This window comes from Lethenteron reissneri, chromosome 55, assembly GCF_015708825.2.
Source record: "Lethenteron reissneri isolate LAM-NWPU_2019-01 chromosome 55, ASM1570882v1, whole genome shotgun sequence".
Taxonomy (NCBI): domain Eukaryota; kingdom Metazoa; phylum Chordata; class Hyperoartia; order Petromyzontiformes; family Petromyzontidae; genus Lethenteron; species Lethenteron reissneri.
In genome coordinates this window covers 8,724,451-8,738,427 of record NC_083833.1, presented here as the reverse complement: position 1 = coordinate 8,738,427, position 13,977 = coordinate 8,724,451, and the positions used below count along the sequence as shown (strand labels likewise).

Sequence of the window (13,977 nt, the reverse complement as noted above, 5' to 3'; positions counted from 1 at the left end):
AGCACCTCCGTGAGGGGGCCTCGGCGATACGAGAGCTGCGAGTGGTGATTGTGTCCCAGTGCTTGATGACGATGACGATGTTGATGATATTCTTGGTTCTTTCGGTAAAGTCATGTAGAAGGGAAATAATAAAATAATAAAAATATAAAACAACACAAATTCTCACGACGTTTCGACTGCAACACAAGCAATCATCATCAGGTGTGAAATCCACAGCAAGAATTTTTTTAAAAAAGTGGCGGTTTTATCTTAACGTCAGCACCACGGACAGCGATTTGTGCAGTTGGTCAAGTCACCGTAAGCGTGAACACAATCAAACAAGACCCGAAATGGTTGATCAAATCCTTCCAATGATTGCTAAGCCAGAATCCATCTTCTCGGTTGAAATTGTCTCTGTGTTTGTATATGTGAATAGCCTCATGAACGAATCTCTCATGGTAGCCAGATGGCTTGCATTGATGATGTTAATAGTGTCAACACGTGGTGATGATGATGGTGATGTTGGTGATGGTATTGATGGTGATGATGTTGGTGATGGTTTTGATGGTGTTGATGATGGTGTTGATGTTGGTGGTGATGATGATGGTGTTGATGTTGGTGGTGATGATGATGGTGTTGATGGTGATGATGTTGATGGTGATGATGATGGTGATGTTGGTGTTGATGTTGATGTTGTTGGTGATGATGTTGGTGATGGTGATGGTGGTGATAGTGTTGATGGTGTTGATGGTGTTGATGTTGATGATGATGGTGTTGATGGTGTTGGTGTTGATGTTGTTGTTGATGTTGTTGATGTTGTAGACGCTGTCGTGGCGGGACGTGTCCCAGCACGTGGTGGCCCCGGCCCGTGGCCGTGTCCGCTACGCGGCGCTCACCGAGGGCCTCGCGCTGCCCTCACGCAGCGGGGGGGCGACGCTCTCCATCCACACGGCCAACCGCACCGCACGCAAGGCACCGCACACACCACACAGTGCCACACCACACCAACAACCGCACCGCACGCAAGGCACCGCACACACCACACAGCGCCACACCAACAACCGCACCGCGTGCAAGGCACCGCACACACCACACAGCGCCACACCACACCAACAACCGCACCGCACGCAAGGCACCGCACACACCACACAGCGCCACACCACACCAACAACCGCACCGCACGCAAGGCACCGCACACACCACACAGCGCCACACCAACAACCGCACCGCGCGCAAGGCACCGCACACACCACACAGCGCCACACCAACAACCGCACCGCACGCAAGGCACCGCACACACCACACCACACAGCCACACCACACCAACAACCACACCACGCCACAAGGCCAAACTGCAAGGCACCGCACTGTGTTGTTATTTTTGATCACGTGCGTATGATCATGTACGTATACAAATTCACTTGTGATAATGTGCGTGTGAACATGTACGGATGGTCGTATGCGTATGATGACGTTCTTTCGCACCGTACATAGCCGACCATGCTAATAATGTTGTTGATGTAACTGATGATGTTGTTGTTGTTGATGTAGATGTTGATGTTGTTGCTGATGTTGTTGATGTTGTTGATGTAGATGGTGAATGACCGCACCATCCTCAATTGGGACGAGGTCGCGACCAACGGCATCATCCACATCATCGAAGGCCCCCTCAGGGCCCCCGCGCTCCCCGTAAGGACCCCACAGGAACCCCTATAGACCCATATAGTACCACACCCACACAGGGTCCCCTAAAGACTCCTATAGTATCACACCCACAGCGACCCTATAGACCCCTATAGTACCACACCCACAGGGACCCCTATAGACCCATATAGTACCACACCCCCACACACAGCGACCCTATAGACCCCAATAGTACCACACGCACACACACAGCGACCCTATAGACCCCTATAGTACCACACCCACACACACAGCGACCCCTATAGACCCCAATAGTACCACACTCACACACACAGTGACCCTATAGACCCCACTAGTACCACACCCACACCCACAGGGTCCCCTATAGACCCCTATAGTACCACACCCACACACACAGGAACCCCTATAGACCCCAATAGTACCACACCCACACACACAGCGACCCCTATAGACCCCAATAGTACCACACCCACACACACAGCGACCATATAGACCCGGCTAGTACCACACTCACACACACAGCGACCCTATAGACCCCAATAGTACCACACCCACACACACAGGAACCCCTATAGACCCCTATAGTACCACACCCATATACACAGCGACTCTATAGACCCCGCTAGTACCACACCCACTCACACAGGGAGTGTATGTTCGTCTATGGCTCTCTGTGAAAGTCTATGGGTCTCTGTGTGTGTCCACGGGTCTTTATGTGTGTCTGTGTGTCTCTGTGTAAGTCTATGGGTCTCTATGTGTGTCTGTGTGTCTCTGTGTAAGTCTATGGGTCTCTATGGGTATCTATGTGTCTCTATGTGTGTCTATGTGTCTCTGTGTAAGTCTATGGGTCTCTGTGTGTGTCTATGTGTCTCTATGTGTGTCTATGTGTCTCTGTGCGTGTTTATGGGTCTCTATGTGTCTCTGTGTGTGTCTATGGGTCTCTGTGTGAGTCTATGGGTCTCTGTGTGTGTCTATGTGTTTCTGTGTGTGTCTATGAGTCTCTATGTGTGTCTATGTGTCTCTGTGTACGTCTACGGGTCTCTATGTGTGTCTATGGGTCTCTGTGTAAGTCTACGGGTCTCTATGTGTGTCTATGTGTTTCTGTGTGTGTCTATGGGTCTCTATGTTTGTTTATGTGTCCTTGTATGTGTCTATGGGTCTCTATGTGTGTCTATGTGTCTCTGTGTCAGCCGATGGCGACTGGGCCGAGACCACCAACTCACTCCCCACTTCAATCACCAGCAGCGGCTCGCACCCGGACCGGATCGTAGCCCATGAGCTCAGCGGTGATGACCCCTTGACCCTTGACCCTGACACACCCCCCCCCCCCCAGGCGGAGGCGAGCGGCACGAGTGCGGGTGCGGTGGCGGGGGCGCTGGCGGGGCTGGTGCTGCTGCTGGCGCTGGGCGGGGCGGCGCTGCGCTACCTGCGCCGCCACCCGGACTCGGCACGCTTCCAGTACTCCAAGGTGAGCGGTGTCGCTGCTTCGCGGGGTGGTGAGCGGTGGTGAGGGGTGGTGAGGGGTGGTGAGGGTGGTGAGGGGTGGTGAGGGGTGGTGAGCGGTGGTGAGGGGGGGTGAGCGGTGGTGAGGGGTGGTGAGGGGTGGTGAGGGGTGGTGAGCGGTGGTGAGGGGTGGTGAGCGGTGGTGAGCGGTGGTGAGCGGTGGTGAGCGGTGGTGAGGGGTGGTGAGCGGTGGTGAGGGGGGGTGAGTGGTGGTGAGGGGTGGTGAGGGGTGAGTGCGGTGGTGAGGGGTGGTGAGGGGTGGTGAGGGGTGGTGAGCGGTGGTGAGGGGTGGTGAGGGGTGGTGAGTGGTGGTGAGTGGTGAGGGGTGGGTGAGGGGTGGTGAGCGGTGGTGAGGGTGGTGAGGGGTGGTGAGGGGTGGTGAGCGGTGGTGAGGGGTGGTGAGGGGGGGTGAGGGGTGGTGAGGGGTGGTGAGGGGTGGTGAGGGGTGGTGAGGGGTGGTGAGGGGTGGTGAGGGGTGGTGAGGGGTGGTGAGGGGTGGTGAGGGGTGGTGAGCGGTGGTGAGGGGTGGTGAGGGGTGGTGAGCGGTGGTGAGGGGTGGTGAGGGGTGGTGAGCGGTGGTGAGGGGTGGTGAGCGGTGGTGAGGGGTGGTGAGCGGTGGTGAGGGGTGGTAAGCGGTGGTGAGCGGTGGTGAGGTGTGGTGAGCGGTGGTGAGGGGTGGTGAGCGGTGGTGAGGGGGGATGAGGGGTGGTGAGGGGTGGTGAGCGGTGGTGAGCAGGTGGTGAGGGGGGTGAGCGGTGGTGAGCGGTGGTGAGGGGTGGTGAGGGGTGGTGAGGGGGGATGAGGGGTGGTGAGGGGGGGTGAGCGGTGGTGAGCGGTGGTGAGCGGTGGTGAGGGGTGGTGAGGGGTGGTGAGCGGTGGTGAGGGGTGGTGAGGGGTGGTGAGGGGGGATGAGGGGTGGTGAGCGGTGTTTGCACCGTTTTATATGTACGCGTGTGTGTGGGTGTACGTGTGGGTGTACGTGTGTGTGTTCGTGTGTGTACGTGTGTGTGTATGTGTGTCTATGCGTGTGTGTGTGTGTACGTGTGGGGAGCGGTAGTGTAGCGGTTAGCGCGCTGCGCTATGAACCTGGCGACCCGGGTTCGATTCCCGCTCACGGCCAACATCAGTGACGATTATCTGAACCGGTCCTGGGCCTCCCCTAGGTCGACTCAGCCTTAAATGAGTACCTGGTGCGGTGTGTAAACATCGCCACTAGGGAGACAAAGGCGGTCGGGCGTGGTGCTGGCCACCCACCCCCTCGTGTACCGTTCCGGCCTTCATAGGTGCTCGCTAACAGCACTTGCCCCTACAGTCTGTGAAGGCTACACGGGGGATCTTTGTGTTCGTGTGGTAGTGTAGTGTTTAGCGCGCTGCGCTGCGAACCCGGCGACCCGAGTTTGATTCTCGCTCACGGCCAACACCAGTGACGATTGTCTGAACCGGTCCTGGGCCTCCCCTAGATCGACTCAGCCTCAAATGAGTACCTGGTGCTATGTATAAAAACATCGCTGTTGGAGAGACAAAGGCGGCCGGGCGTGGTGCTGGCCACCCACCCCCTCGTGTGCCACAGTGCCGACCTTCACAGGTGCTCGCTAGCAGCACTTGCCCCCACAGTCTGTTAAGGCTACACGGGGGATCTTTGTCTTTGTGCCCGCGGCTACGTGGTGCGGCGCAGCACGACGACCGGGAGGTGCTCACCTCGTCCATGGAGGGCGAGCAGGAGGAGGAGGTGGTGGACGCTGCCGCGTCGTCCTCGTCGTCGTCATCGTCCTCGTGGGGGGGAGCGGGGCGCCCCGCTCCCCCCGCAGGGTCCCGGGCCAAGACGCGGGCCGGAGGCCCAGCCCCTCCCCTCTCCTCCTCCTCCTCCACCTTGTCCCCCACCTCCACATCAACGTCCACCACCTCCACCTCAACGGCCTCCACCTCGTCCACCTACCTGCGCTTCCCCAGCCCCGACCACAGCGGGCCGTTTGCGGTATGCAGGGGGTGACGTGCTTGTCTGTGTGTGCGTGTGTGTACGTGTGTGTGTGTGCGTGTGTGCGCGTGTGTGCGGGTGTGTGTGTGGGCGCGTGTGTGCGTGTGTGCGCGTGTGTGCGCGTGTGTGTGCGTGTGTCTGCGCACGTTTGTGTGCGTGTGTGTGTGCGCGTGTGTGCGCGTGTGTGTGCCCGTGTGCACGTGTAGTGGTTAGCGCGCCGCGCTATGAACCCGGCGACCCAGGTTCGGTCCTTTGCCTCCCCTGGCTCAACTCAGCCCCAAACGAGTACCTGGCGCGCTGTGTAAAATCATTGCCACAGGGGAGACAAAGGCGGTCGGATGTGGTGCTGGCCACCCACCCCCTCGTGCACCGTTCCAGCCACCGTAGGTGCTCGCTAAGAGCACTTGCCCCATCGGCCTGCCAGAGGCTACACGGGGGAACTTTGCGCGTTTATCATCGCCAGAAGTCATCGGCGCCATTCACGTCTCTGTGCCCCGCAGGGCTCGGACGAGCGCCACCTGGTGGGCAGTGCAGAAGACGACGGCTTGTGACGGTGCAGGGCTCACCCCTACTGGCACCAGCTACACTAAGACACCCCTACTGGCACCAGCTACACTAAGACACCCCTACTGGCACCAGCTACACTAAGACACCCCTACTGGCACCAGCTACACTAAGACACCCCTACTGGCACCAGCTACACTAAGACACCCCTACTGGCACCAGCTACACTAAGACACCCCTACTGGCACCAGCTACACTAAGACACTACTACTGGCACCAGCTACACTAAGACACTACTACTGGCACCAGCTACACTAAGACACTACTACTGGCACCAGCTACACTAAGACACCCCTACTGGCACCAGCTACACTAAGACACTACTACTGGCACCAGCTACACTAAGACACTACTACTGGCACCAGCTACACTAAGACACCCCTACTGGCACCAGCTACACTAAGACACCCCTACTGGCACCAGCTACACTAAGACACCCCTACTGGCACCAGCTACACTAAGACACCACTACTGGCACCAGCTACACTAAGACACCCCTACTGGCACCAGCTACACTAAGACACTACTACTGGCACCAGCTACACTAAGACACTACTACTGGCACCAGCTACACTAAGACACTACTACTGGCACTAGCTACACTACGACACTACTACTGGCACCAGCTACACTAAGACACCCCTACTGGCACCAGCTACACTAAGACACTACTACTGGCACCAGCTACACTAAGACATTACTACGGGCACCAGCTACACTAAGACACCCCTACTGGCACCAGCTACACTAAGACACCCCTACTGGCACCAGCTACACTAAGACACTACTACTGGCACCAGCTACATTAAGACATTACTACTGGCACCAGCTACACTAAGACACCCCTACTGGCACCAGCTACACTAAGACACTACTACTGGCACCAGCTACACTAAGACACTACTACTGGCACCAGCTACACTAAGACACTACTACTGGCACCAGCTACACTAAGACACCCCTACTGGCACCAGCTACATTAAGACACTACTACTGGCACCAGCTACACTAAGACATTACTACGGGCACCAGCTACACTAAGACACTACTACTGGCACCAGCTACACTAAGACACCCCTACTGGCACCAGCTACATTAAGACACTACTACTGGCACCAGCTACACTAAGACATTACTACGGGCACCAGCTACACTAAGACACTACTACTGGCACCAGCTACACTAAGACACCCCTACTGGCACCAGCTACACTAAGACACTACTACTGGCACCAGCTACACTAAGACACTACTACTGGCACCAGTTACACTAAGACATTACTACTGGCACCAGCTACACTAAGACATTACTACTGGCACCAGCTACACCAAGACACTACTACTGGCACCAGCTACACTAAGACACTACTACTGGCACCAGCTACACTAAGACATTACTACTGGCACCAGCTACACTAAGACACTACTACTGGCACCAGCAACACTAAGACACTACTACTGGCACCAGCTACACTAAGACACTACTACTGGCACCAGCAACACTAAGACACTACTACTGGCACCAGCAACACTAAGACACTACTACTGGCACCAGCTACACTAAGACACTACTACTGGCACCAGCTACACTAAGACATTACTACTGGCACCAGCAACACTAAGACATTACTACTGGCACCAGCTACACTAAGACACTACTACTGGCACCAGCTACACTAAGACATTACTACTGGCACCAGCTACACTAAGACACTACTACTGGCACCAGTGACACTAAGACACTACTACTGGCACCAGCTACACTAAGACACTACTACTGGCACCAGCTACACTAAGACATTACTACTGGCACCAGCTACACTAAGACACTACTACTGGCACCAGCTACACTAAGACATTACTACTGGCACCAGCTACACTAAGACACTACTACTGGCACCAGTGACACTAAGACACTACTACTGGCACCAGCTACACTAAGACACTACTACTGGCACCAGCTACACTAAGACACTACTACTGGTACCAGCTACACTAAGACAGTACTACTGGCACCAGCTACACTAAGACATTACTACTGGCACCAGCTACACTAAGACACTACTACTGGCACCAGCTACACTAAGACACTACTACTGGCACCAGCTACACTAAGACACTACTACTGGCACCAGCTACACTAAGACACTATTACTGGCACCAGCAACACTAAGACACTACTGCTGGCACCAGTGACACTAATACATTACTACTGGCACCAGCTACACTAAGACACTACTACTGGCACCAGCAACACTAAGACACTACTACTGGCACCAGCTACATTAAGACACTACTACTGGCACCAGCTACACTAAGACATTACTACTGGCACCAGCTACACTAAGACACTGTTACTGGCAACAGCAACACTAAGACACTACTACTGGCACCAGCTACACTAAGACATTACTACTGGCACCAGCTACACTAAGACATTACTACTGGCACCAGCTACACTAAGACACTACTACTGGCACCAGCTACACTAAGACAGTACTACTGGCACCAGCGACACTAAGGCATTACTACTGGCACCAGCTACACTAAGACACTACTACTGGCACCAGCTATACTAAGACACTACTACTGGCACCAGCTACACTAAGACACTACTACTGGCACCAGCTACACTAAGACATTACTACTGGCACCAGCTACACTAAGACATTACTACTGGCACCAGCTACACTAAGACACTACTACTGGCACGAGCTACACGAAGACACTACTACTGGCACCAGCTACACTAAGACACTACTACTGGCACCAGCTACACTAAGACACTACTACTGGCACCAGCTACACTAAGACACTACTACTGGCACCAGCTACACTAAGACACTACTACTGGCACCAGCTACACTAAGACACCCCTACTGGCACCAGCTACATTAAGACACTACTACTGGCACCAGCTACACTAAGACATTACTACGGGCACCAGCTACACTAAGACACTACTACTGGCACCAGCTACACTAAGACACCCCTACTGGCACCAGCTACATTAAGACACTACTACTGGCACCAGCTACACTAAGACATTACTACGGGCACCAGCTACACTAAGACACTACTACTGGCACCAGCTACACTAAGACACCCCTACTGGCACCAGCTACACTAAGACACTACTACTGGCACCAGCTACACTAAGACACTACTACTGGCACCAGTTACACTAAGACATTACTACTGGCACCAGCTACACTAAGACATTACTACTGGCACCAGCTACACCAAGACACTACTACTGGCACCAGCTACACTAGAACACTACTACTGGCACCAGCTACACTAAGACATTACTACTGGCACCAGCTACACTAAGACACTACTACTGGCACCAGCAACACTAAGACACTACTACTGGCACCAGCTACACTAAGACACTACTACTGGCACCAGCAACACTAAGACACTACTACTGGCACCAGCAACACTAAGACACTACTACTGGCACCAGCTACACTAAGACACTACTACTGGCACCAGCTACACTAGACATTACTACTGGCACCAGCAACACTAAGACATTACTACTGGCACCAGCTACACTAAGACACTACTACTGGCACCAGCTACACTAAGACATTACTACTGGCACCAGCTACACTAAGACACTACTACTGGCACCAGTGACACTAAGACACTACTACTGGCACCAGCTACACTAAGACACTACTACTGGCACCAGCTACACTAAGACATTACTACTGGCACCAGCTACACTAAGACACTACTACTGGCACCAGCTACACTAAGACATTACTACTGGCACCAGCTACACTAAGACACTACTACTGGCACCAGTGACACTAAGACACTACTACTGGCACCAGCTACACTAAGACACTACTACTGCACCAGCTACACTAAGACACTACTACTGGTACCAGCTACACTAAGACAGTACTACTGGCACCAGCTACACTAAGACATTACTACTGGCACCAGCTACACTAAGACACTACTGCTGGCACCAGCTACACTAAGACACTACTACTGGCACCAGCTACACTAAGACACTACTACTGGCACCAGCTACACTAAGACACTATTACTGGCACCAGCAACACTAAGACACTACTACTGGCACCAGTGACACTAATACATTACTACTGGCACCAGCTACACTAAGACACTACTACTGGCACCAGCAACACTAAGACACTACTACTGGCACCAGCTACATTAAGACACTACTACTGGCACCAGCTACACTAAGACATTACAACTGGCACCAGCTACACTAAGACACTGTTACTGGCAACAGCAACACTAAGACCTTACTACTGGCACCAGCTACACTAAGACATTACTACTGGCACCAGCTACACTAAGACATTACTACTGGCACCACTACACTAGACACTACTACTGGCACCGCTACACTAGACAGTACTACTGGCACCAGCTACACTAAGACATTACTACTGGCACCAGCTACACTAAGACACTACTACTGGCACCAGCTACACTAAGACACTACTACTGGCACCAGCTACACTAAGACATACTACTGGCACCAGCTACACTAAGACATTACTACTGGCACCAGCTACACTAAGACATACTACTGGCACCAGCTACACTAAGACACTACTACTGGCACCAGCTACACTAAGACACTACTACTGGCACCAGCTACACTAAGACACTACTACTGGCACCAGCTACACTAAGACAGTACTACTGGCACCAGCTACACTAAGACATTACTACTGGCACCAGCTACACTAAGACACTACTACTGGCACCAGCTACACTAAGACACTACTGGCACCAGCTACACTAAGACACTACTACTGGCACCAGCTACACTAAGACATACTACTGGCACCAGCTACACTAAGACATTACTACTGGCACCAGCTACACTAAGACACTACTACTGTCACCAGCTACACTAAGACACTACTACTGGCACCAGCTACACTAAGACATTACTACTGGCACCAGCAACACTAAGACATTACTACTGGCACCAGCTACACTAAGACAGTACTACTGGCACCAGCTACACTAAGACATTACTACTGGCACCAGCTACACTAAGACACTACTACTGGCACCAGCTACACTAAGACACTACTACTGGCACCAGCTACACTAAGACACTATTACTGGCACCAGCTACACTAAGACACTACTACTGGCACCAGCTACACTAAGACATTACTACTGGCACCAGCTACACTAAGACACTACTACTGGCACCAGCTACACTAAGACACTACTACTGGCACCAGCTACACTAAGACACTACTACTGGCACCAGCTACACTAAGACACTACTACTGGCACCAGCTACACTAAGACCTACTACTGGCACCAGCTACACTAAGACATACTACTGGCACCAGCAACACTAAGACATTACTACTGGCACCAGCTACACTAAGACACTACTACTGGCACCAGCACACTAAGACACTACTACTACTGCACCAGCTACACTAAGACATTACTACTGGCACCAGCTACACTAAGACACTACTACTGGCACCAGCTACACTAGACACTACTACTGGCACCAGCTACACTAAGACACTACTACTGGCACCAGCTACACTAAGACCTACTACTGGCACCAGCTACACTAAGACATTACTACTGGCACCAGCTACACTAAGACACTACTACTGGCACCAGCTACACTAAGACACTACTACTGGCACCAGCTACACTAAGACCTACTACTGGCACCAGCTACACTAAGACATTACTACTGGCACCAGCTACACTAAGACATTACTACTGGCACCAGCTACACCAAGACACTACTACTGGCACCAGCTACACTAAGACACTACTACTGGCACCAGCTACACTAAGACACTACTACTGGCACCAGCTACACTAAGACACTACTACTGGCACCAGCTACACTAAGACACTACTACTGGCACCAGCTACACTAAGACCATACTACTGGCACCAGCAACACTAAGACATTACTACTGGCACCAGCTACACCAAGACACTACTACTGGCACCAGCTACACTAAGGACACTACTACTGGCACCAGCTACACTAAGACACTACTACTGGCACCAGCTACACTAGACACTACTACTGGCACCAGCTACACTAAGACCTACTACTGGCACCAGCTACACTAAGACACTACTACTGGCACCAGCTACACTAAGACACTACTACTGGCACCAGCTACACTAAGACACTACTACTGGCACCAGCTACACTAAGACATTACTACTGGCACCAGCAACATTAAGACATTACTACTGGCACCAGCTACACCAAGACACTACTACTGGCACCAGCTACACTAAGACACTACTACTGGCACCAGCTACACTAAGACACTACTACTGGCACCAGCTACACTAAGACACTACTAACTGGCACCAGCTACACTAAGACACTACTACTGGCACCAGCTACACTAAGACACTACTACTGGCACCAGCTACACTAAGACACTACTACTGGCACCAGCTACACTAATACACTACTACTGGCACCAGCTACACTAAGACACTACTACTGGCACCAGCTACACTAAGACACTACTACTGACACCAGCTACACTAAGACACTACTACTGGCACCAGCTACACTAAGACACTACTACTGGCACCAGCTACACTAAGACACTACTACTGGCACCAGCTACACTAAGACACTACTACTGGCACCAGCTACACTAAGACACTACTACTGGCACCAGCTACACTAAGACACTACTACTGGCACCAGCTACACTAAGACACTACTACTGGCACCAGCTACACTAAGACACTACTACTGGCACCAGCTACACTAAGACATTACTACTGGCACCAGCGACACCCCCGCGTGGATGATTGACAGCGGTGCGGCGACGCTCACCCCCGGCCGTGCGATTTCTCGGCGAGGATTGTGATGGTTGTGATGGTTGTGATGGTTGTGATGATTGTGATGGTTGTGATGATTGTGATGGTTGTGATGATTGTGATGATTGTGATGGTTGTGATGGTTGTGATGATTGTGATGGTTGTGATGATTGTGATTGTGATGATTGTGATGATTGTGATGGTTGTGATGGTTGTGATAGTTGTGATGATTGTGATGGTTGTGATGGTTGTGATGATTGTGATGGTTGTGATGGTTGTGATGGTTGTGATGATTGTGATGGTTGTGATGATTGTGATGATTGTGATGGTTGTGATGGTTGTGATGATTGTGATGGTTGTGATGGTTGTGATGATTGTGATTGTGATGGTTGTGTTGGTTGTGATGGTTGTGATGATTGTGATGATTGTGCAATGCGCTTGCCCGCCCAGCCACCTCGAACCACGAATAAACGTGACCCCGCACCCCTCGTCCTGCCGTCCCACGCCGTCACTCCGTCTCCTACGACAGGGGGGTGGGAGCCCCCCCCCCCCTACATTCCCCCCCCCCCCAAATCACAAGAGGAAGAGAGGAATCCGCGGTTGAGGAAATCTCGCTGAGTGGCCGCGTGGAAGACCCTGGCGTTGGGCGCTGCAGTGGCTAGGAGATGTTAACTACCTCGCCTGGCGTGCAGGAGGTCGTGGGTTCTATCCCGACCCTGACAACGCCTAAATATTTGGAGGTTGCGTCTCTCTCTCATCAACATCGTCATCACGGTGGCTAAGAGATGTTAACTACCTCGCCTGGCGTGCAGGAGGTCGTGGGTTCGATCCCGACCCAGACGCCTGCTGTATATTTGGCTGCTTTGCATTTCCACGTGGTGACGACGACGATGATCGGCCACTTTGTTGAGCTATCGTTTGAGATGGGCCAGGTCGCTTTTGAAGAAGAGCCTCACCTGGTAAAATTAATAAAACAGTTTCGATTTAAAGCTTTCGTGACTGCAGGGATTCATCTTCTTGGTTCTTTCGGTAAAGTCACGTAGAAGGGAAGTAATAAAATAATAAAAATAAAACATATTATATTATTTTATTATGTTTTATTTTTATTATTTTATTACTTCCCTTCTACGTGACTTTACCGAAAGAACCAAGAAGATAATAAAACAGTGTTCAGTTTATTGGAGAATCGGGACTCCGCGGAATTGGACGCCACAAAGGGGTGCGGTCGTGTGACGTCACAACGGGGGTTCGGTCGTGTGACGTCACAAAGGGGTGCGGTCGTGTGACGTCACAAAGGGGGTCCGGTCGTGTGACGATTTTTTCCCCTCGATTAGTTGGCGTCAGGGGTTCACGGTCATCGCCTTCGGCAGTCAGTAGAGGCTGCAGTGCGGCATCCACGTCGCACAGGCGAAACTGTTTGGTGCGAGAGCCGTACCTTAGCCCCAG

At 52.4% G+C, this 13,977-nt stretch overlaps 1 protein-coding gene across 1 annotated transcript in view; it reads left to right on the top strand.

The window, feature by feature from the left end:
• Positions 1–5,830, top strand: part of STAB2 (stabilin 2) — a 40,384-nt gene extending 34,554 nt beyond the window's left edge. Inside the window, exons 31-35 of the mRNA XM_061574325.1 lie at positions 802–951; positions 1,573–1,668; positions 2,978–3,112; positions 4,823–5,122; positions 5,623–5,830. Coding sequence (XP_061430309.1) covers positions 802–951; positions 1,573–1,668; positions 2,978–3,112; positions 4,823–5,122; positions 5,623–5,673 — 732 coding nt within the window. The 3' untranslated portion in view covers positions 5,674–5,830. The remainder of the gene's footprint in view (positions 1–801; positions 952–1,572; positions 1,669–2,977; positions 3,113–4,822; positions 5,123–5,622) is intronic.
• The last annotated feature ends 8,147 nt before the right edge of the window (positions 5,831–13,977 follow it).